The sequence below is a fragment of the Acinonyx jubatus genome, chromosome A3, assembly GCF_027475565.1.
Source record: "Acinonyx jubatus isolate Ajub_Pintada_27869175 chromosome A3, VMU_Ajub_asm_v1.0, whole genome shotgun sequence".
In the NCBI taxonomy this organism is placed as follows: domain Eukaryota; kingdom Metazoa; phylum Chordata; class Mammalia; order Carnivora; family Felidae; genus Acinonyx; species Acinonyx jubatus.
In genome coordinates, this window is record NC_069388.1 from 97,480,811 (window position 1) to 97,506,382 (window position 25,572).

At 37.2% G+C, this 25,572-nt stretch overlaps 1 protein-coding gene across 3 annotated transcripts in view; it reads left to right on the forward strand.

The window, feature by feature from the left end:
- DNAH6 (dynein axonemal heavy chain 6) overlaps nucleotides 1–25,572 on the forward strand; it is a 245,633-nt gene that overhangs the window by 82,887 nt on the left and 137,174 nt on the right. For all 3 annotated transcript variants that reach the window (XM_053200826.1, XM_015075839.3, XM_053200827.1), the window contains 9 exons: nucleotides 47–298; nucleotides 3,519–3,647; nucleotides 7,965–8,078; nucleotides 10,033–10,176; nucleotides 16,585–16,797; nucleotides 17,620–17,712; nucleotides 19,178–19,297; nucleotides 21,746–21,926; nucleotides 23,981–24,077. In XM_053200826.1, coding sequence (XP_053056801.1) covers nucleotides 47–298; nucleotides 3,519–3,647; nucleotides 7,965–8,078; nucleotides 10,033–10,176; nucleotides 16,585–16,797; nucleotides 17,620–17,712; nucleotides 19,178–19,297; nucleotides 21,746–21,926; nucleotides 23,981–24,077 — 1,343 coding nt within the window. The remainder of the gene's footprint in view (nucleotides 1–46; nucleotides 299–3,518; nucleotides 3,648–7,964; nucleotides 8,079–10,032; nucleotides 10,177–16,584; nucleotides 16,798–17,619; nucleotides 17,713–19,177; nucleotides 19,298–21,745; nucleotides 21,927–23,980; nucleotides 24,078–25,572) is intronic.

The window sequence follows — 25,572 nt, forward strand, 5'->3', positions numbered from 1 at the left end:
GGACTCTGATATATTTAATAAGCAACTAGTGTTTCTGTTTATTTAGATCGAAAGCCTTGAAGATGAAGGGAATGTAGTGATTCAAATGTACAAGCTCATTGAACAGTATCAGGTTCCCACACCTCCTGAAGACTTTGCTGTTTTCGCTACTATGAAGCCATCCATTGTTGCAGTTCGGAATGCCATTGATAAATCTGTGGGTGACAGAGAAACAAGCATTAAGCAGTTTTCTCTGCATTTGGGTAGAGATCTTGAAGACCTAACCAATGAAGTAAATGAAGTAAAGCTACACGCACAGGTAAAGTAAAGCAGGATTAAAGAAAAAAAAAATCTGTGAGGGGTGCCTGGGTGGCTCAGTCGGTTGAGCGTCTGACTTCGGCTCAGGTCATGATCTTGCAGTCCGTGAATTTGAGCCCCACATCGGGCTCTGTGCTGACAGCTCAGAACCTGGAGCCTGCTTCGGATTCTGTCTTCCTCTCTGTCCTTACTCCACTCACATACACTATCTTTCTCTCAAAAAATAAATAAGCATTAAAAATTTTTTTTTAAATAAGTAAAAATAAAAAAATAATCTGTGTAAAATTTGACTATTATATTTTAATTAAACTATTTAAGGATCATATTTCATTTTAATCCAATTTAACTTTTATTTTTTTGTGGTTTCATTCTAACCAAGTAACAATGTCTTTGAGCTGCTATTTAAAATTGAATGTGTTTCTGAACCTCTAAGTGCTGAATTAATTCCAGAACATTGCAAGTAAAGTGTATAGATTTTCTTTTTCCTGACTTGTGTTTATTATTTTGAAATGAGTGCTTTTATAACTTTTTAACATATTTCGTAGCTATTGTCACAATTTTAAAGTTTGCTTTGCTACATATTAGAAAATTCCCATTTAGGAAGAAGCATAGTATATTGATAAATTATAATGAAGAATATTTGGTTAACTTGCAACAATGTTACTACCCAAAAGATACAAGGGGAATTTTTAAGAGATTTCTGGGTGATTCTTACCAGAAGCACGCATGAAAATATAATTTTGTAATGATCTACTATTTTGTTATTAACATTGACTAAATCTTATCACAGAAGTATAAACCATATAAAGTTATAATCAAATAAGAAAAACTGGGAAAATCTCAATGTCCATCAACAGAGGAGGAAGAAAATGTGTTAGGGTACATTTGCTCAAAGAAATACAATGCAGACATTAAAGATTATGATATACACTTATACATATTGACATGGAAACATAAAAGTAGCTAACATTTATTGTGCGCTTACTATGTGTCAGGTATTATTCTAAGGACTTGCTATCATTTTTATTTTTATATGGAAACAGTCTTGTATTTTTCACCAGAAAAAAAAAACTGTAATGACTTTACAACTTCATGAATTATCAGAAAATGGAACACACCCAAGTATCCATTACTCATGTCAAGAAACATAATGTTACTGCTACCTTTAGGATGCCCTCTAACCACTAGCCCTTTCTTTCTTTCCAAAGGCAGCCACTACCCTCAACTCTAATGCTATAAATTAAGTTTGCCTGTTTATGAACTTCAGTTAAATAGAATCATACAGTATGCCCTTTATTTGATTTTGTTACAGTCCTAAGATTCATCTGTGATGCTGTGACTGGATGTAGTTTATCTACCTTTGTTGCTAAATAGTATTTTAGGGGCGCCTGGGTGGCTCAGTTGGTTAAGCGTCCAACTTCGGCTCAGGTCATGATCTCACGGTTTGTGGGTTCAAGCCCCGCGTCAGGCTGTGTGCTGACGGCTCGGAGCCTGGAGCCTGCTTCGGATTCTGTGCCTCCCTCTGTCTCTGCTCCTCCCCCACTCATGCTCTGTGTCTCTCACAAAAATAAATAAACATTAAAAAAATTAAAAAAATAAATAGTATTTCATTCTATGCCACAATTCAATTATCCCATGGTTGATGGAAATTGGGGTTGTTCACAGTTTTTGACAATAATGAATAATGCCTCTTGGAACATTCTTATATATGTTTCCATGTTTTACTCATTTAATGCTCAGAGCACTTATAAGGTTTTATCATTTACCTTTTATAGAGAAGAAAACAGGGACAGGTTAAGTAACTTACCCAGGGTCACACAAATAACAGAGGGAGGAACCAGGATTCAAGCTTAGACATTCTACTTCCAATGGTTGATAGTCTGCTGTTAACTATATAAATGCATGTGGATTGCTAGAGAGAGCAAGTGCCAGCAAGTGCTTCCTGTGTGATCATGCATGATGCACACACACACACAAGTGACAGCAGAGGTTCTCTCAGCAAGTGCTTCTTTCATAGAGGGTTTGGAATGAATTCATTATCACTCTTGAGCAAAGAACTACAACTTTATTATTTTCATGAATGACACCATCTTGCTGTCAAGACCTCTACTCCTGCTGATGGAGGGAGTTGGAGAAAAAAACCTAAGTGTGACAGTTGATGATAACTCAGTTTGTTTCAGTTTGAAATGTCCATTTCATTCTAGCTTGGTCTCTTTTTGATAGATTTTAATTCAATTCACAATGCCTCTCAGACATTTCTTCACCCCTGCTATCAGCGTCTCCCACCTCTTGCTCCAGAAGCAGGAGTCTGAATTTCCTCCTGGTGGATGGAGGGAAGGGGCATCCAGTCCTCTTGCTGCCTTTTAGACCACAGGACTTCCAGTGCAGTTTGGCTGGGCTGGGTCTGGTTGTCCCAGGCAGCTGTTAGCTAAGGGTCATTCTTGGTTCTTTAGGTACCATGTTGACCACTGCTGCTGTAGTCCATCATTTCTACTATAGTCTACAGTCTCAAGTGATCTATCACCTTCTTATCCTGACCTCAGACTGCTTCTGGTCCACCAGTCCTTGTAGCAGTTCCCATCACTAGATTCAAGCACATGAGAACTTCCTGATCCACTACCTGCCCTACCAAGTTAGGAGGCACCAGAGTGTCAACACAAGGCCCGTCTGCCTGGACACTTCCCTTAGCTGTTTCTAGAACATGTTGCCCTTTTGAGTGCAGTATCATACTGAATCAGAAATTAGCCTCCCAAACTATGGCTATAATAGTTCTCAGATTCTCCCAATTTCTCAGATTCTCCCAAACCTAGTTAGGTGCTTCTTCTTTGCATCTGAACCTTTTCATTCCCATTCACAGGACAGAGTTTCAACCCCAACAGGTCAGGCAGAAAACTTACATCTGACCACTTATTCTTTATCTTCTCTCTTCCTACCTCTCAGAAATCAAAGGCTTTCTATTTCTGTTATTGTAAAAGAAAATTTCCCTTAGATCATGTCCTCTTCCTTCTTTCTCCTATTGCGTGCATCTCTCCTTACCTGAAGTCTTGTTGAAGTTGTACATATATTGTTTTTAAATGCAAGAAAAACAGCCACTTTAACATTTTCTAAAAATCAGAGTGAAAAGAATTAGAAAAAATATTTTTGGAAGTGTTTATGAATTCACTTAATGGTCCATATGAAAAAGTAGGAATGACTAATCAAAAATTATCTTAATTTTACAGGATCCACAGATCTTAGATATTACTGCTGACCAAGACAAAATAAAGCTCATGTTGCACGATCTGCAGTTGGTTCTAGATGATCTTCAAAAACGTGCATTTCAATATAAATCCTATCAGAAGAATTTTAAGGTAAGAACAGCTCTACACATCTGTTTTTAAAACATATGCATAGAAATGGCATTCATGCACAAACACCCTCAGCAATGTAGTTCTAAACATTCAATGTTGGGATGCCTATGTGCTAGGCACTGTGCTGGAATGGTCTGAAATGCAAATATGAAGCGTTCTCTGAATTTGAAGTGTTTAAAGATCAGTACACATGAGAGATAAAATATCTTTCTTAATATAAAATAATGATGAATTATAGATAAACTCTCAGACCAGGGACTACAGTTTCTATGTTAAAATATGTATGTTCTGGGCACCAGGTGGCTCAGTCAGTTAGGTATCAGACTTCAGCTCAGGTCGTGATCTCATGGTGCATGGGTTCGAGCCCCATATCAGGCTCTGTGCTGACAGCTCAGAGCCTGGAGCCTGCTTCGGATTCTGTGTGTGTGTGTGTCTCTCTCTCTGCCCCTCCCCTGCTCATGTTCTGTCTCTATCTCAAGAATAAATAAACATTAAAAAAAATTTTTTTAATAAAAATAAAAAAATAATATATGTAGGGGCACCTGGGTAGCTCGGTCATTTGAGCGTCTGACTTCAGCTCAGGTCATGATCTCACAGTCTGTGAGTTAGAGCCCCATGTTGGGCTCTGTGCTGTCAGTTCAGAGCCTGGAGCTTGCTTTGGATTCTGTGTCTCCCTCTCTCTCTGCCTCTCCCCCACTCACGCTCTGTCTCTATCAAAACATGAATAAACATTAAAAAAATTTTTTTTTAAATATATGTATGTAGATTTTTAATTGTGGTCAGTTAAAGCGCTTCTAGTCTTTCTTAAGTAATAATCGAGCTTCTTTTACATTCCTGGGTGTGTTATGATTCCATGAATATTGCCTGAATTGCCCTGGTTTGATGTGCCAGTTTAGTGAAACAAGAGACTTTGGCTAAGCCAAGGGATAGGATCCTAAAAAAAAGGGTAGGTTTCAAAGGCTAAATGATATGCCTCAAAAAATGAAGAGAAATGACTAAAAGCTATAAGTGCCAAAGAGACCAAAAAGAAGGGAATGGAAAAGAAAAGATTCCTAGGGTCAAAACCAGGGAACCACCAGCAGTGAGAGAGGTGTTGTTAGTCTCCCCAATAGTCTTGGAGGAATGACTGGACCTCACATGGGAATGTACCTATTTTCCAGAGCCCCACATGGATGGCCAGCAAGTTTCTGAGGAGCTCTCCACTCCAGAGCCCAGGGCTTGGTGGGGGCAATCTGCAGAATAATGACTGTGGCACTAGACAATGTGACTGGTGCAGTACTTGAGATTTGTACATTGGAAAACTAGGATTCAAAATTGTTAAGTTAACTAATCTACAAGATAGGATAGTATGCAGTTGGAACTGAGGTACCAAGGAAACACTGCTTGATAAAAAGTTATAACTAACAGGTGGGCACTTCTTGGCTCAGAAGGGATAGCATTGCTTGAGACAGAGCCTGAAATAAAAGTGTGTCCCCCACTTTCCACACTCTGTATCTATACTTGATTAATTCTTCTTTCATGATCAATTCAGGTCTCACCTTCCTTCTGCAGCTCTCAATCATTTGGGAGTTAGGAGTGAAGACCTAACTGGCCTAAGAAATTATTTCTAATTCTTATTTAAGACAAGGCTAGATCCCTAATGTCAGGGTGATGTTGGATTCATAAAATGAGTTTGGAAGTATTCCCACCTCTTCAGTTTTCTTCGAAAGTCTGAGAAACTAAAGTAGACATCCAGATGGCCAACAGGCACATGAAAAGATGCTCAATGTCGCTCCTCAAGGGAAATACAAATTAAAACCACACTCAGATATCACCTCATGCCAGTCAGAGTGGTCAAAATGAACAAATCAGGAGACCATAGATGCTGGAGAGGATGTGGAGAAACGGGAACCCTCTTGCACTGTTGGTAGGAATGCAAATTGGTGCAGCCACTCTGGAAAACAGTGTGGAAGTTCCTCAAAAAATTAAAAATAGACCTACCCTATGACCCAGACAGTAGCACTGCTAGGAATTTACCCAAGGGATACAGGAGTACTGATGCATAGGGCCACTTGTACCCCAATGTTTATAGCAGCACTCTCAACAATAGCCAAATTATGGAAAGAGCCTAAATGTCCATCAACTGATGAATGGATAAAGAAATTGTGGTTTATATACACAGTGGAGTACTACAGGGCAATGAGAAAGAACGAAATATGCCCTTTGCAGCAACGTGGATGGGACTGGAGAGTGTGATGCTAAGTGAAATAAGCCATACAGAGAAAGACAGATACTGTATGTTTTCACTCTTATGTGGATCCTGAGAAACTTAACAGAAACCCATGGGGGAGGGGAAGGAAAAAAAAAAGAGGTTAGAGTGGGAGAGAGCCAAAGCATAAGAGACTCTTAAAAACTGAGAACAGACTGAGGGTTGATGGGGGGTGGGAGGGAGAGGAAGGTGGGTGATGGGTACTGAGGAGGGCACCTTTTGGGATGAACACTGGGTGTTGTATGGAAACCAATTTGACAATAAATTTCATACATTGAAAAAAAAAGAAAAAAGAAAAGTCTGAGAAAGACTGGCATTAATTCTTTAAATGTTTGGTAGGATTCACCAGTAAAGCCATCTGCTCCTGGAGCCATCTGCTTTTGGACTTTTCTGTGTTGGGAGGTGTTTGATTATTGGTTCAATCTCTTATTTGTTTTTGGTCTATTTAGATTTTCTATTTTTTTCTGATTCAGTCTTGGTAGATTATATGTTTCTAGGAATTTGTCCATTGCTTTTAACTGAATTAGTTTGCTGCCATAAAATTGTTCATAGTAGTCCCTTATCATCCTTTGTATTTCTGTGGTATCAGGTATGGTATTTCCTATGATTTTATTTGAGTATAATCTCTTTTTTTCTTAGTTTAGTTGGATGCTTGTCAATTTTGTTTATCTTTTTTGAAAAACCAATTCTTAATTTCTTTGATCTTTTCTATTTTTCTAGTCTCTATTTCATTTATTTCTTCTCTGATCTTTATTTCCTTCCTTCTACTAATTTTGGGCTTAGTTTTTCCTTCTTTTTCAAGTTCCTTGTTGTGTAAAGTTGTTTAAGATCTTTCCATTTTTTTTAATATACACATGTATCACTATAAACTTACCTGTCAAAACTGCTTTTCCAGTATCCCAGAGGTTTAGACATCCTGTGTTTCCATTTTCATTTGTTTCAAGATTTTTTTTTTAAATTTCTCTTTGGTTTCCCCTTTGACCTACTGGTTGGTCCGGAGTATGTTGTTTATTTTCCAAATGCTTGTAAATTTGCCAGCGTTCCTCTTGTTGATTTCTAGTTTCAAACTATTGTGTTTGAGAAAGATACTTGGTATGATTCTAATCTTAAATTTGCTAAGACTTGTTTTGTGGCCTATCATATGCTCTGTCCTGGGGAATGTTCCATGTACAGTTGAAAAGAATGTGTATTCTGTTGCTGTTGGATGGAATATTCAAAGCCTTAGCTTATCACAGGGCTCAGTTTCTGTACAAACAACCCCCCCTGGGGGTTTGCCCACTTCTAAGCCAAGTCAGTTTTAATATACTTCTCATGAAAACAGCTTCTTCAGATTTTCTTGCAGTCTTTCTCTTTATGGGGTTCATATACAGCCCACAGGGTCAGAAGGAAGTAAGAAACCAGGCTGTTCTTTCCATCTTAAAGCTCCCCAGCCCCTCCACCAGCTACTTCACAGACATCTCTGTCTTCTGTCATCTAGGTATACATGCCCCAAAGAAAATCAGTACCTCTGAAGACTCATTTGTTTTCCTAAAAAGGCCAGGCATGTATGATCCAACTTGAAAAAGAATGCCCATGGTACTCATAATATTTATGTTTTTGCAGAATATTTAAGGTTTTTTTTTCAACGTTTTTTATTTATTTTTGGGACAGAGAGAGACAGAGCATGAACGGGGGAGGGGCAGAGAGAGAGGGAGACACAGAATCGGAAACAGGCTCCAGCCTCCAAGCCATCAGCCCAGAGCCTGACGCGGGGCTCGAACTCCCGGCCCGCGAGATCATGACCTGGCTGAAGTTGGACGCTTAACCAACTGCGCCACCCAGGCGCCCCTAAGTTTTAAGGAAATATAAAGCGTTATATTTTGTCACTCAATTGGAAATTTGAACATACATGGGGTGTGTGATTTGTTTTGTTTTTTTCATTTGTTTCTATCTCTCTTTTTCTTTCCCCATTTAGGACCCACCCACATTCTGCTAAGTGTCACTATATCAAGAATTACTAATAGGAGGGTAACATAAGATCTTTATATCTGAAAACTAAATAGTGCATTTTGCTTATTATATTTTTAAAGATAGAAGTATCCAAGTTTGAAGCTTTGGAAGAAGTTAGTGCTGAGTTGAAGCTCAAACAATTGCTCTGGGATTCTTTATCTGAATGGGATCAACTCCAACAAGAATGGTTAAAGGTAAAACACACACACACCACACACACACACACACACACACACACACACACACACACACCAAAAAAACCCTCTCAATCCTGAAATCATTTATTAATTAAATTTAAAATCCTAATAATATGAATTATGATTTTTAACAATCTAGAGTAGTCTTAATTAAGTAAAATATACAATGTTATAATTTTATGAGAATCATGATCAGCTCTCCCAGTGAAATGTACAAAGGTCTTTCTGTCACTGTATACCACAGAGCAGAATGCATTCTTGTAAGGTAGGCTTCCTGAGTCCTCCATTTAAGAAGGCTAAATGAAGGAAGCATCAAAAGACCTCACTGCATGAAGCTTAACTGCTTTGTGGCTTCTGAATACAGTGTTGTCATGATACACTCTACCAAAGTGTTCTTGAGGATTGTAGAATTTTATTTGTGATCTACACACTTTAGATTTCTGTTAGTTTAGGTTTCTGTTCTTCTTTTGACAACAAAGGAAACCATTTTGTTCACTGTGATGGAATAGAATCAGACTAATGAGTTCCGAGCTCAACAGTAAATTACTTTAATTAGGGGGCCAAGGACCAACAGCCACCATAGAATTTGGTTTCTAGGGTCTACCAAAAATTCAAATCTTGATAAGGGTCAGCCCTCTAGAAGAGAGAATAGATGACCACCTATTCTTTTACATGTGATATAGACATGTTAGAAATACCATCAACTTTACAAATATTGTTTTTACACTTGCTCATTCAGCTTACTTGTGCTGATACCTATAATTAGAAGTCACATGTGTGGGTTAAACACCAGTGACACAGAAAATGTTTGCCAGACAGCGTTCTAAGTGCTGGGTATACCAGTAGAGAATAAAAAGGACAGAGTCCAAACCTTCACAGAACTTATCTTTTGGTGAGGAAAACAGAAAACAAACAGATATATGCTACAATATCAAAGATTTTAAGTGTTCCTGTATAACTCCTTTATCACTTATCTCAGAGGTAGAAAATATTTCTGAGGAGTAAAGAAAAAGCTTGAGAGTTTTCTCATTACCACCATACTTTAGAACAGAAACTTCAAAAATGGGATGATTTCATCAGAGGAAACACACAAAAAAACCCATTAAGGGACAGAAAGGAAGTATTGAACCTAGAAAGAAAAAAAGAAAAGGATGGTTTATAAATACCTATAACATACTAGTTTCAAATGTATAATCTGTATATATTGTGAAATGATCACTACAGTAAGTGTAGTTACCATCTATTGCCATATATAATTTTGGCATTTTTTTTCCATATGATGAGAACTTTTAAGATCTCTTAGCAACTTTCAAATATGTAATATAGTATTGTTAACTATAGTCACCATGCTCCACATTAAATCTCCGTGACTTATCTATTTTATAACTAGAATTTTATATCTTCTTACTCCTTCACCCATTTCACCTACACCCACCTCTACCTCTGGCAACCACCAATCGGTTCTCTATATATGTTTCTTTTCATTTAATTTTGTTTTGTTTCAGATTGCACATGTATGTTAGATCATACAGTATTTGTCTCTCTGTTTATATAACTGAGAAGTATATTTATAGATACATGTATATATTGGGGTACATGTGTTAATCATATATATTAAAAGTGTACATAATCAAATAATAGAAGACTACTGGGTGAGAAATTTCTACTTAGTAGCTAGTTGTCTTTTTACAAGAGTTAGCTCTCGGGAATAAATTACAGGGATTGTAATACTGCATTTGATGATGTGGGAGACAAGAACATGAAAGGAATAAATAAGCGAGGACTGATACAGTATTGGCAATCTTAATAAGTAAAACCATTTCCAAAAGTATAGAGTTAACTTGGATTAACAATTTACCTACTGGAAAATCTGAGTAAAGTAAAAAATTTTACTGTTTCAAAGTTGCCCTTATCATATGTCTTAACTTTTTTTTTCTTCTAATTTTTATAGTCCAAATTTGACGGCCTGGATCCAGAAGTCCTAAATAGTCAAGTTTCTAAATATGCCAAATTTGTGACTCAATTGGAAAAAGGCTTGCCACCCAACAGTGTAGTTCCTCAGCTAAAATATAAGGTGGAAAAAATGAAAGAAAAGGTAAGTTTGGTAGAAATTATTTCAAAAACTCCAGGTCAGTCCATTCATTACTACCTGATGCTAATGAGACCAAAGTCCGGAATTCTCCCCTGTTTAAATTAGCTTAGCAGAGAGAAAAGAAAGAACAGACCAATTCAATTTTTTCAGAGACAGACCGCATCCTTATCTTCAATTGGCCAAATCATGAATTGAATACCTTGGTTCAGGGGGGCATTCAGAGTAAGAGCTTCCCCTCCCCGCCGCCCCCCCCCCCCCACCCCGCCATCCCTTGTGTTAGGGATCTTAGTGCAGGAGGGGATGGGAAGATGCTGACCCACTCAGCCCTTAGACAGCCAGATGAGGCTAGTGCAGTCTTGTCCATTTGTACCACCGGGCCAAACACACATGCCATTTTCTAGACATGCCATGATGTGAGGGTTGAGAAGCCCAGCAGTGGGTTTGTGAAGCTGGCTCTTTGAAGCCTAATGCTGCTAAACGAGTACTTGAAATGGGAAAGAAAGGGAGTATGATTTTATCCTTTTAAGCAGTTTTAGGTTTTTAAAAAAAAGATGAGAGAAAGGACTAAAAGAAGACATGGGTAGGAAAAGTAAGCAAAACTTCAGGCACAACAAGAAGCAGTTTTTCCCCAAGAAGAGTGTTTTTGCAGTTTTTCCCTCTTTCACTTTACAGTATGTAGTAAAAACGCTTTTCCAAAGTTACTTACGTCAGCCTCTTTGTTCTCCATTGCCCTTCGTGTGGTTATATTGTACAATTGTAAACAAATCTATTTGTCACAGTCTTTGTTCCGTTTTGCATTCCTTCAAAGGTCTAGTGGATTTTTTTTAACTTGTATATAATAAAAGTCACTTTTTGTGGTATATAGTTCTGTGGGTTTTTACAAGTGGGTAAAATCATGTACCCAACACAACAGGACTCTACAGAATCATTCCATTACCCCCCAATTTCCCATCTGATGTTCTTTGTCATCAGCCCCTCCTTCCTTCCCAGCCTTAGGCAACCACTGACCTGTTTTCTGTCCCTAAAGTTCTTCATTTTATAAATGGAATTTTAAAAGGAATGATACAATATACAGCCTTTTGGGTCTGTCAGTGTTCACTTAGAAAAATGCATTTAAAATGCATCTAGGTACTTATCTTCAGAATATGTAACACACTCTTATAATTCAAAAATAAAAGGAGAAATAACCCTTTAAAATGGGCAAAGGATTTGAATAGACAGGTCCCTGAAGAAGATATATGAAAAGATGCTGAATATCATTAGCCATCAGGGAAATGCAAATCAAAGGTACAATGAGATACCAGTCCATACCCACTAGAATCGCTGTCATCGAAAGGATAGATTATATAATAAGTGTTGGTGAGGATCTGGAGCAATTCGAACCCTTACATGTTGCTGGTGGAATTAGAAACTGGTACTGCTTCTTTGGAAAACAGTTTGGCAGTTTCTCAAAAGTAATTCCATTTCTAAGCATGTATCTAAGAGAATTGAAAACATATATTTACACAAACATGTGCACGTGAATGTTCTTAGAGGCATTATTCATCACAGCTAAAAGTGAGAATAACACAAATGTCTTCAACTAATGATTCAATCAACAAAATGTAATATATCCATACAATGGAATGTTATTCAGTAATAAAAAGGAATGAAGTACTGATACCTGCTACAGTATAGGTGACCCTGAAAACATTATACTAAGTGAAAAAAGCCAGTCACAAAAAGACTACATAGCATATGGTGTCATAGATAGGAAATGTTCAGAATAGAGAAATCCATAGATAAGAGAAAGTAGATTCGTGGTTACTGGGCACTGTGGAGAAGCAGAAGTGGGTGGTGAGAGTTAATGGGTATGGGGTTTCCTTTTGGGGTGATAAGATAGTGATAGGTAGTTAATAGTGGTAGTTCTAAAATTAGATAGTGGTGATAGCTGTACAATATCTGTGAATTAGAATATCTAAAAAAAGGATTCTTTCATGTTGTTACGTGAATCAACAGTTTATTTTTATTGCTGAGTAGTATTATTGCCATCGGTTTATCTATTCACCCATTGAAAGACATGTGGGTTATGACCAGTTTTAAAGTGATTATTAATAAGCTACTATACACAGTGATGTATAGCTTTTTGAGTGGACATGAGGTTTTGCTTCAGTGGGGTAACTAGGAGTGAGATTACTAGGTGGCATGGTAAGTATGTGCATGTATATGTTTATAAGAAATTCCCCCAGTTGTATTTCAAAGGTAACGATTTGCCTTCCCACAAGCAGCGTGTGAGAATTCTAGCTGTTCCTCAGCCTCCCAGCACTTGTTCTCATTGGGGAGGGCTTTGTGTGGTGTGGCTTGGTTTTCATTTTAGTCACTCCGGTAAATGTATAGAATAGCTCACAGTGGTCACCCTGCATTTTGCTAGTGACTAATGATGTGGAGCATCTTTTTTTTAATGCTTCTCCTCCATCCTTTTATCTTCCTTGCTGAAATATCTGTTTGGCTCTTTGCCCAATTTTTAATTTAGTTGCTTGTTTTGTTATTACTGTGTTTTAAGAGCTCTTTACCTAATCTGGATCAAAGTCCTTTTTCAAATATGTAACTTGAAAATATTTTTTCCCACTCAGCAGCTTGTCTCTTTAGTCCCTTGCCAGTGACTTTCACTTGATCTTAGCCAAAAGGCCGAGAAGCGATGCCAGTGACTTTCAGAGCACAGACTGTGTTAACCCGAATAAAATTCAATTTATATGTTTTGCTTTTATGGATTATCTTTTTAGTATAGTACCTAAAAATGTTTTGCCAAACTTAAGGGTCACACAGATTTTCTCCTGTATTTTCCTCTAGAAGTTTTGTAGTTTTATGCTTTTTTTTACATTAAAGTTTATGATTTATTTTGAGTTATATTGCATAAAATATGACATATATGTCAAGGTTTACATTCTTTATATATCGATATCCATTTGATCTAGGACCATTATTTGAAAAGACCATCCTTTCTCCATTGAACCGTCCTTGCACCTTTGCGAAAAGTCAGCTGGCAATATTTTTTAGTCTGTTTCTGGGTTCCATTCTGTTTTGTTGTTCTGAGTCTATTCTTTCTCTGGTACTACACTGTCTTGATGACTATACTTAGTAAGTCTTGAAATCAGGTAGGCATAAGTCCTCCAAATTTGTTCTTTTTTCATAACTGTTTTGTCTATTCTAATTCCTTTACCTTTCCATATAAATCTTAGAATTAGGTTGTTGATATGTATAAAAAATTGTTGGCAAGTTTTGAAGGATTGTGTTGAATCTATAGATCAATTTGAAGAGAACTGACTTCTTAACCAGAGTGAATTTTCCAATCTATTACCAGCGTATCTCTTCATTTAGTTAAGTCTTCTTTTATTTTTTTCATTGAAGTTTTGTAGTTTCAATACATAGATTCTGCATGTATTTTATTAGATTTATAACTAAGTATTAATGTTATCCTGAATAATATTGTTTTTAATTTCAAATTTCAATTGTTCATTGCTGCTATATAGGAATACTATTGACCTTTGTATACTGATCTTATATCCTGTGAACTTACTAAATTCACTTTTTAATTTTAGGAGATTTTTGTACATTAAAATGAATTGGGAAGTGTGTCTTCCTCTTCTGTTTTCTGGAGGAGATGGTGTAGAATTAACATTATTTCTTCTTTAAATTTTTAGCACAATCCACCAGGGAAGCCATTGCAGCATTAAATTTTCTTTATTGGGAGGATTTGAACTAGAAATTGAATTCCTTGATACATATTGAATTATTTGGGTTATCTTTTTTTTCTTGAGGAGTTTTATAGTGTATTTTTGTATATATAGACATAGAGTTGATCATGGTATTTCTTTATTATCCTTTAAAAGTATGTGGGATCAGAAGTGATGTCTTTTTCATTGTTGATGTTGGTCATTTGTATCTTCTATATAGATTTGTCTGTTCTCTCTCTGCTTATCTATCTGTCTGCCAACTAATCCATCCATTCATTCAGTTGTTTATTTGTGTCAATATGAACTTGTGGATATATATTTTATTAGATTATAATAAATATAATAATATAATAAATATATAATGCAATACTACATTATTTATTGTTTGCTTAAATCATTACCACTTTGGCCATCAAGATTCTCTCAGTTGACTTCTGTGTCCCTTTGATGTACTCCATCATTTTCATTTTTTTTTTGTACTTTTACCTTTACATGTACTGTAAGCATGATATATTGCTGCTAATTTATTTTATATCATCATCTTTCAGGACAATAAAAATAGGAAATAAAATGAAATTTATTTTGCCTCTATTCCACTTCCAGTGTTCTTCATTTCTTTGTATGGATCTAAGATTCTGATTCATAGCATATTCATTCTGCCTGAAGAACTTCCTTTAATATTTCTTATTGAGTAGGTATGCTAACAATGAATTCCCTAAATTTCCATTTTGAAAAAGTCTTTATCCTTTATTTTGAATGATAATTTAACTGGATATATAATTCTAAGTCAACAGGTTTTGTTTTTTCTTTCAGCAATTTAAAAGTGTCCTTTCATTGCTTTCTTGCTTGCATGGTTTCTGACAAGAAATCTGCTCTACTTCTTCTCCCCGTTCTTCTGTAGATAACATGTATTTTTTGGCTGGACTGCCTTCAAGATGATCTCGTTTTCTTAGTTTTTGTCAGTATATAATGTGATATGCCCAGGTATGTGTTGTTGTCGTTGTTTACAGTTTGCATTTATCCTGCTTAGCATTCTCTGAGTTTCTTGGATCTGTGGTTTGGTGTGTCTTTAATTTTGGAAAAAAAAAACTGCGGCCATTATTTTTTCTTTGGGATTTCTATTGCATATTTTAGACCACTTGATTGCTGTCCTATAGCTCTTGGATTTTCTGTTCTGTGGTTTTGGTTTTTGTTTTTGGTTGCTTGGGTTTCTTTTGTTTTCACTATTTTTTCTCATGTGCCAGTTTGGGGAATTTCTACTCACTTATCTTCCAGTTCACTGATTCCTTGGCTGTGTCAAGCTCAACAAAGGCATTCTTTGTCTCTCTTGCTGCCTTTTTCAATTCTAACATTTATTTAATTTGTAATTATAGCTTCACCCTTCCTATTGACATTTCCCATCTGATCTTGTATGTTGCCTACTTTTTCCATTAGAACCATTAACATATTAATTACAGTTATTTTGAATTCTCTATTAATTTCAACATTGTATGTATTCTTTCTATTTCCTTTGTGTCTTAAATGTATGTTTATCTTCACTTTTTATACAGTTCTTACATTTTTTATTGAAAGGCAAACATATGGTACAGTAGATACTAGAGTAAATAATTTTTATGTCTTTCCTTCTACTTGGCTTTTTGTATGGCATGCTATCTTAAATATAGTAAGGATTTGGGCTGGATTTGAGGTTTGATGTTGCTATGGTTACCCTTAGTCTATTACAGCCTTCAAATTATTCTTTTGATAACTTGTGTTTATGGTTTGCCAAAGATTATTTTTTCAACTTTTGTTTCTCTGTGACCTTGGGTCCTCCCTTTTTATTGTCCCCAGAGAAAATCTGTATTTTACAGCTAACCAGTCTGTATTGTACTGTTATTTTTATTCAATATTTGTTAGCCTGATGGGAGAGATGAGGAGGGGCATTCCCTCATGTGCTGATTAAGCCTCTATCTTAGCAAGGCACTAAGTCCCTTGTGCTTAGACTTCTCACCTTCACAGGTGTTCCTGCCCCTCCTCTAGCTGTAGTAATGAGCCTAGAATGCATTTCTTTCTATTCCCCATGAGTAGAGCTTTTATTTTTCCAGTTCTGTTTCTCCAGTTATATACAGAAATCTACAATGGGTTATTACCAGTGTTTAAAATGACAGTGTTTGTTGCTCACTTCCCTGACATTGTCTTTTGTTCCATAAAGAAACTAGGAGAAATGGGTTGGTTAGAGTTATAATAGTAGCTGTTATTTTCCTTCCCCAGCCAGTACCATCAGGTAGGCTTTCTTAGGATTCTCCCCACTCTTCCCTGTGAGCACCTCTATATTTGTAGCCCCCAGGAACTTCACACTCTCATGCTACCCTACGCTCACTCTTTAGCAATTTATTTGTAAAATTTAGCTGAATCTTCTTACTAGCTTAAATGGCAACCCAAGGCATCTGTCCTTGGTAAGCAAATTCTCAGGTCCTGTTTTTTTGCTGTAGAGAAACCAGTCTCTCCCCAAATTTGAGTTTGTTGGTTGCCCTGCAACCTTAATTTTTTGGTGGGCTTGATAGAAGTCATTAATTTTTCATTTGTCCAGATATTTCTTTTTGTAAGAGTGTAAGTAGTGTTCATTCCAATTCTCTACATTCCTGAATTAAAACCAGAAGCCTTGAGCTATGTTTTTAAGATAAAAAGCAAGGTGCCTTTGAGAGTGTTTGCTTTCCAGCTTCCAGTTATCATTGACTTGAGGAATCCAACTTTGAAGCCAAGACATTGGGCAGCTATTGAACAAACAGTTGACGCCACCCTAGTGGACCTTGACATTCCATTAACCTTGGAGAAGCTCTCTGAGTTGCATGTTTTCGATTTTGGCCAAGAAATCCAGGACATTTCTGGACAGGCTTCTGGAGAAGCTGCCTTAGAAATAATTCTTAAAAAGGTAAACCTGAAAAATATATATTCTCAAGATCAGGGAATATAAAGGTTTTCATATTCGGCATGGAGATCACCAACTTTTGATTCATCTAGATGGATTTTTCAACTCTGCAGCTTTCACCCTCTCATTATCAGCCATCTTTCTGTTCTTTCCCTACATTTATTATCATTATCATTATCATCAGCACTTTTATCAATATCCTCTTTCCACTTAGCTTCAAGCCCAATAGGAACTTGTTAACAACGAAGTTTGAAATTGGCATGCTTATTTAAAAAACCACATACCAAGGAAGATCTTTTATAGCAAAATACATTATCTTTCAAACTCCAAAAAAAAAAAAAAAACTGTGAAATGCTACAAAAGACATTGAAGAAACTTCCCTACTTAGGCTACTTACCTCCTTATCCTAAAAATACACACATACCTACAAATCACCTGTGTAAAAAAATATTTTCCTTATAGTTTTTTGATATTTCCCTTATATTAAAGCATAAAGTGGTAAGGATACCCATTAAGGTATCACAAGTTATTCTTAGGTATTAATGTTTGTCAATAAAATTTAGCTTATCAGTATGCTTTAACCAAGAAGAAAATATTGAGTTTTAAAGGCAGTCAGGAGGAGAATGGGATAATTATGGATTTTTCACTTATTTCTTTTTTTTATTAAATATATTTATTGTTATATTGGTTTCATACAACACCCAGTGCTCATCTCAACAGGTGCCCTCCTCAATGCCCATCTTCATTTATTTCATTCTACATACATTTATTGAGCTCTTAAACACAAATGAATTTAGGTATTCTAAGATTTGAATTATTTCTAAGGTGGAAGATTCTTGGAAAACAACTGAATTTGTCGTTCTCCCTCACCGTGACTCCAAAGATGTGTTTATCCTGGGCGGCACAGATGACATACAGGTGGGTAACTGAGTTATTGAAAACCTGTGGTAAAGATTTTTTAAGTCAGACCTACCCCTGAATCTTCTGTAGGAGGTTATGATGGAGAAATGAAATATGAGAGTTACTAAATAAGAAAAAAAATCTATTTGGAAAGGCAAAATATGAATATGAATAAATGACATGAATGCTTGTACATGAAGTATTTAGCAAAGCAATAAATATGGCATATATATATGTCGTGTGTGTGTGTGTGTGTGTGTGTGTGTGTGTGTGTGTGTGTGAATTATGATCCTGCAGTTAACTGTTGAGGAATTTAGAAAAGCCAGAGATAATTTATGGCTGAAGTGATCAGAGAACCCTTCCTAGACCAGCCAAGACATGCTGGACTTGAAGGAGTAAACGGGATTTGACAGACACAGATGAGAATGAAGGGCATTTCAAACCATTTAAATGAGGCAAAAAACAAAACAAAACAAAACAAAACAAAACATGAACAAGCATTTCAGATTCATAGCACACTAGGAAACTAGGTTCACTTGAATTTTTTTGAGATGGGAAATAGATGACCATACTCTATGAATAACAAAAGAAAATAAATCTAATCCATGTTTTTGGAATATTCTTCGTGACTTAAAATCCAAGGGCACCTTTGTTTAACCAAAGGATCTGTGTCTTATGGCCTAAATATAAAAAGCAAAGCCCTGGCCCATTAGGGTGTACCCAGGTCAGAACTAGGGATGCAATGGCTTTGCTGGGTGTAGGTTGGAAGAGTAAGGCCAGATGTCACTCTGGGCAGTGGATGGCAGAGCAGACCCAAGATGAAAATCAGGCAGGATGAGGTGCTAGGTGCTAGGTGCAAGTGGTGCTAGGTGGTGGCACTTCTGTTCTCAAGAAATTCACAACTTAAATAGAGCAATTAAAATCCTTTAGATTCACAGACACATTTTTTGAATGCACATGTCTTGTGAGGGTTGCTGTAGTGTAAGGTGGGGGGAAGTAGGGGAAGAAGGTAGAGGGAACACTGTTCGTAGTCATTCTGAGCTTCATGTGAATGAGTTCAGTTTCCCTCTTCCTCAAGATAATTGAGAGAAAGTGATGTTTCATTGGTAGAGGAGACAGCTAATTTTGCAAGTTTTGAGTACTTTGAGAAATAAAAGCCTGCATGACCAAATGGTATAAAGAAGATACCAGATACCTAAAAGTAGGGGAAGTGAGGAAAAGAGTATTGAGCCAAACAGAAACATGTGCCATTAATAATTACAGAAACAGCTAAGATTTGGCAATCAAAAGTTCTCTTCTCGGTGACTTTTGAGAGAATATCATGATAAAGTGGATAAGGAAGGGAAGTGGGTGGGTAGGAAACAGTAGGTGGTACTAAGCTATTTATTCAAAAAGCTTCTAAGTGGACTCTTGGGATTAAATATCTGTATTATCATTGAGAGCACAAACACATGATGTTGCATGTTTTCGTCTTTCTTTAAAGGTCCTTCTTGATGACAGCACCATCAATATTGCAACCATTGCCTCATCACGTTACGTTGGTCCACTGAAAACTCGAGTGGATGACTGGCAGAAACAACTTGCTTTATTTAATCAAACACTGGTAAGTGAGGACAATTTCAATTCATGCACTCAGAAAATTGGAGAGCCACAGAACCTTAGAAGTCATTTCAATCATTTAAATATTATGTAGTTTAGATACAAGATTTAATTGTCAATATTTTATTATGTTCAGAATATAAGGAAAATGCCAATATACTAAGCTCTTCTTTGTATGATTATGCCATCTCCTTGTATTAGTTATTTTTGCCATGAAACAGAATACCACAAACTTGGTGGTATAAAACAGTGTACATTTATTAGCCCACAGTTTCTGTGGGTCAGGAGTTCAGATGTGGCTTAAACCGGGTCTCCTACTTAGGGTCTCAAAGGTTCAATCAAGATGTGGGCCAGGACTCCATTCACATCAGAAGTTCAGCTCAGGGAGGGTTCCCTTCCAAGCTCACTCAGGTTGTTAGCAGAAATCATTTCTTTGCAACTCTGGGACTATGGGCTTCAGTTTCTTGCTGGCTGTTAGCTGGAAGTCATCCTCAGCTCCTATATGTTCCCCACATTTTTTGTTTATTTGTAAGTCTATAGCTTCAGTGAAACAAAAACTGACAGTGTGGTATGAAGTTTACATTTCAAGTTTTCACAGCAACCTACCACATGCCTGAAAAGACCTTACAATGGAGTCTAGATGCCGGTCTAGATGGTGTCAAGTACTGATGGGTATCATGATTCAAGATAGCATTTTGGGTATTAGTTAAATCTTAAGATTAAAAAAATTGTGTGTGTGTGTGTGTGTGTGTGTGTGTGTGTGTGTGTGTGTGTGTGTGTGTGTGTTTTAAAGTGACCACTGCCCCAGTCAAAAGACCCGGGCTTTTGAAATCATTCAGCTCTTAAAATGACTCAATAAGCATGTGTTGTCACATGTGAGAACACAGCTTGACGGAATCCTGCCACCAATGGTTTCAGAATTCAAAGTTCAAAAAAACAGAGAGGCTCCAGGAGTTTTTCACTCTAAGAACATGAGCCCTTGTGTTTCCCTACTCTCATTCCCCATGTACCACCCTTTTCCCCTCCCTAAGTACTTCAGCTAGTGGCTTGGATGGACAAGCTGATACTTATAACCTAAATGATTGGAAAGAAAGGGTCTTCGTGTCAATTTGAAGACTTAGCACCTCTGAGACAGAGCAATCTGCCTATGCATATACTCCAATAAAAGATTTTTCCCTCCTCAACCAGTTTCCATCCCAAAATGGCAGGGGGCTTTGGTCACTTATTAACTGGCTTAGACCTTTTCTGGCAACAGAATTAAGCTCAGGCAGGGAGCACCTTGGTTTATAAGCTGCAGGCATTCACAGCTTTTAAACAGCTTCTCACAGTGCTGCAGCAACTTCACATTTATTGGAAAAACATGCACTGTTGCTTGAAGTCTCCTTGGTACCCTTCCTTGTGGTACACCCTTCCCTTTTATTTTATTCTACTTCAGATTATCCCACAGTGAAACAAAGAACCCATTTATACTGATCTTTGTTCCCATCCAATCTGTCTCTTAGACTAAAGATTTTTAGCTTGATTTAATTATGTTTAAGCTTCTATATATTCTAATATGAAAAGTTATCTGTGAAATAATACACTAAGTAGGAAACAATAATTTGTTCCAATTTTGATTCATAGAGATCTTTTTCAGGAATCCACCCTCTTGGATGAACACTTTACAATCTGACCCCTGTTTGGCTTCTACTGATGGCTGAGCCAAGCCAGAATTAACTGTGTAGAAAGTATGAGACCTGCGATAAATCAGGGAGTGGTTGTGACACTAGGCTTTAGGCGTAACCCCCAAATCTGGAGTGCGAAGTGAGAAACTCTTTCACAGATGTCGGGCCTATGCATGCAATGGCAGGAGGCATAGGAGACCGTGAGATCTACAGCCCCAACACTGCAGTTCTGGTTTCTTTGATTAACCATGCTTCTCCAAGGGGAGAAGCAATGGGTGATTTTCTTCTTCCTCCAGTCCTCTGGGTTTGCCACATGCTCTGTCACAAGCAGATTTTACTCTTTTGATTGAAGAAAATAAATCCTGTTTCTTTTTTAAAAAGGAAGAGAGGGAAGAATATAGAGACAATTGAGGCAAAAATAAAAAACACTTTTTTTCGGAGAGCCTTGTCTATATTTGGAAATAGTCACTTAATAACACTTCCCAACCCTTCATATTTCTTTTAGCATCTTGCTTCCCCTGAGACTGTGTGCTCTAAGCATTTTAATCCTCTTTCTCTGGGTCCCTTCTGATTGCCATACAGTAGATTCCTTATAACTCTACTCAGTAGAAGAGGGGTAGAAATTAGGCTGCAGTGAGTCTTGGACCTTTTAAGGACGTTCCATCTCAAAGAAACTGTGTGAAGCTCCCCCAGTGAAAGATATAGTGAGTCCCCATGTAATTATTTTTAATGTAACTGTGTTTTTAATTCAGGATTAAAAATTGATAATGCTCATATTTTTCTCCTAGGAAGAGTGGCTGAACTGTCAGCGAAACTGGCTCTACCTAGAAAGTATTTTTAATGCTCCAGATATTCAGAGGCAATTGCCTGCCGAGGCTAAGATGTTCCTTCAAGTGGATAAGTCATGGAAGGAAATCATGAGGAAGGTGAACCGGTTGCCTAATGCTCTTCGAGCCGCTACTCAACCAGGTATAAAACACAATTTCAAAAACACACAAAAAGACTTTACAGGCATCTAAACTGTTTAACACCTATAAGGTTCTAACAATATGTGGTACACTCAATCCTTGATTCTTGTCAGTATTAGTGACCAGGAATATTTGATACTCTTATTGAACGATGTGAATTGAACACTGTTGTTGTTGTTGTTTTTGTTGTCATTGTTGTTATCATTGTTATTATTACCGCTCAGCTTAGTTCATAGTTTTGGCACCCAAGAATCTGATTTTTTTTTTTGCTGCTTTTATAATTTGGGGATGCTGCCACAGAGTATCAATGATGCTTACATGTCACAATTTGACTACAAGACATATTCACATTCCATTGACCCATTCTGCTAAAGCTCTCATAGACTTACGACTGGAAAACTTTCCACATCTTATTTTTCATTAATTCATTAAAAATATTTAAAAATTGGGGCACCTGGATGGCTCAGTCAGTTGAGTGTCCAGCTCTTGATTTAGGCTCATTTCTGATCCCAGGGTCATGGGACCAAGTCCGCATCAGGATCCATGCTGAGAATGGAGCCTGCTTAAGATTCCCTCTCTTCCTCTGCCCCTCTGCCCCACTTGTGCTCTCTGCCTCTAAAATATTTAAATATTACCATGAATTATAATTCTAAATCTCGAGATTGAAATGTTATTTAATAAGGTCTATTTTGGGGGATGTGGAATCAAAGCATTAGTGCGTGCACACACATGGTTATTGAACTTTATCAAAGCCTCAGGAGGCTTGCTGGTTGTTCTCCAAATGGCAGCATATGACCTTTCCTGGTGAATACCTCCAGACAGCTTCCCTGTCAAGCAGAGGCAGTCTGCTGGGCTATGCTCTTTGCCCAAAGACTCTTACATAAAACAGAAACAGAAAGGAAAAACTATATGGTGTGATAGAATTGAAAACTTTTAAACTTTGGGTCTCTAAAGATCACCCACGCTCCTTGGCTTTTAGTCACCTTCTAGTCAGCAACTCTCTCCAACCTCTGCTTCTGTCTTCACTTCTCCTCTGTCTCTGACCCTTCTGCCTCCCTCCTATAAGGACCCCTGTCATTACATTGGGCCCACTAGATGATCCAAGATAATCTCCCTTCCCGTGATCACTGGTCACACCTACCAACTTCCTTTTTCCATATAGACTACTGTAGTCTCAGGTTGTGGGGATTAGGACATGGCCGTAACTGAGAGACCTTTATTCTTCCTACCACATGCATATTCAAACCTTTTGCTGCAAAATAGTCAAGTGTTTGATAATAGAGTGTTGCCCCAGTCTCTACTGGACTTGTTCTATAACACGTTAAATTAAAATTCAAAAAATTAAATTAAAAAAATTAAAAATTAAATTTAAAAATTAAAAAAAATTTTTAATTAAATTGAAAAAATACATGATTCCAAAATATCTCTGGTCCTAGGGATTTCAGATGAAAAAGTGTGGACCTATATTTGTCATTTCACATGATGATAAAGTTGTGAAGAAAAATTCAGCAGCATAAAGAGGGGGGCTAGAGAATAGCTGGGGGCTGCCGTGTGTGTGTGTGTGTGTGTGTGTGTGTGTGTGTGTGTGTGTGTGTGACATGGAAGCCTTTTTTTGATAAAGTGGCTTTTAGGCAGAAAGCAGGAGGCATGAGAGAATGAGACACCTTTGTGACTATGGGAAAGTTGTTAAAGGCAGAAAGAAGAACAAAGGCCAAGTCCCTAAGGTGAGCATGCACTCAGCAGGCACAATGGTTCGTGCACTCCTAGCCCCACCCCCAAGTGGGGGGGGGGGGTGCCAGCTAAAAAAATGTTTCAGGTTGAATACTTGTTCGTCTGTGGTAAATATTAAGACTAATATTAAATAATGTTATTAAAAGTAATAGCATTCTTAGCCAACCCCCAAATTTAAATTTTTTTGACCATTTTTATCAAATAAAACCAAAGCTTTAAAGAATGTTAATATCATATTTTACTTCCAATTAAAATTATATTTTCTATTTTTTTAACACAGTTTTACCAGTACCTTTTTCCTTCCCCTCTCCCCCTAATAAACAGGACTTCTGGAGACTTTTCAAAATAATAATGCATTACTTGACCAAATTCAAAAGTGTCTAGAGGCATATTTAGAATCAAAAAGAGTTATCTTTCCAAGGTAAGTTTATAAAGCAACTTATGATAGTTTTAGTAGTGAAGACTATTCATTAATTTAAAAGGACATACTTAAAAACAAATCATAACATCAAAACCAGGTGATGTTCCCATAACATCAAGAAACCAGAGCAAGAAACAAGAAAGATGTGTGATAATGGTGATCCAGCTGGCATGTTGATTGGGGAGTATAAATCTTAAGGATACAGTTTTTGGTAAAGGAGGTAAAGGTGCTGGAGGGATTCTTGGTCTCAGCATCGTTCCATTGTTGGGTGCACATGTATGTGCCTGCCTGTGTGTGCATGTCCACAGATGTGCACGCAAAAAGTCAGAGAACCCTGTGTTGCCTGAGCAGGTTTCTTTGGATTAATCAGTGCCCTAGGAGTGTCACTGGAAAAGCTTTCCAAGAGGTCATTTCACAAACTCCAAATTAAATTGTTTACTCATCTCTTTATTACAAAAGCAAACCAAATGTTAAAGAGCTAAAGATACAAAGAAGAAAATGCTGGATCCCTGCCCCATTGGGGCTCATGGTCAACAGGTGAATAGTCCTATAAATAAACTATTATAATATACTTATATAACACCAGAATAAACTACTTGATGGTAGCCAACTTCAGTTATTAGGGCACACTGTACTGTAACACAGAGGACATTGACAAAATGGTTTATCTTTCATGATATTTTCCTGTTAGTTGTTAAGGAAATGGCCATTAAGGTCTGCCCTAGGACAAGTACTATGGCAGCCAAGGCTAGGTGCTTCTCTGGGTTACTTGGTTGAGAGGGTTTGTTGTTGGGTACCAGGACAGAGTATGTGTGTACGTGAGAAATCCAAGATCCAGAAGATCAGTGGTTCCCAACTTGAATCTCCCAAAGCCAGAGGAAGTCCATACACTACATTTGATATCTAAACAAACAAACAAACAAACAAAAACCACAGAAACAAATTTACCTGTGATAATATTGAACACCAAAAAGCATCAGGTTTTATTTGTTCTTTTGCTTATAACTGCATGAACTAGGTCTGCAACATGTATATTATGTCAGAAGGCTCTGTGTGGTGTTGATTTTACCCTGTGGGCCTTAATAAAGACTTACTATGAGCTGCATCCCAAGTTAGGTCCTAGGGACACAAGATGAATACAATACTGTTCCTGCTCTCACATGGCTCATGGCCCAATGTTTATAGTTATCATTAGTTGAAAAAAAAAGCATGGGCACAAATTAATTATTACTGTATGGTAAAGAAGGAGAACTGATAAAAGCCCAACCAAAAGCATCTTTATTTCAAACTAATAACTGCCTTTGCATTCCCTGCTGGTGGCTAGTTTCTTCCTACCCCTGGACAAAGTCTTGAGCAGACCTCATGAATTTTCTAGTCATTCTCAGATAATAATGCAACCAAGCAAACAAAACTTCTTGTTACGAATAAATGATCTTTAATAATAAAACTGTACTTCTTTTAAAGTGAAAGCTTCCCCGTTCCCTACCCAAAACTG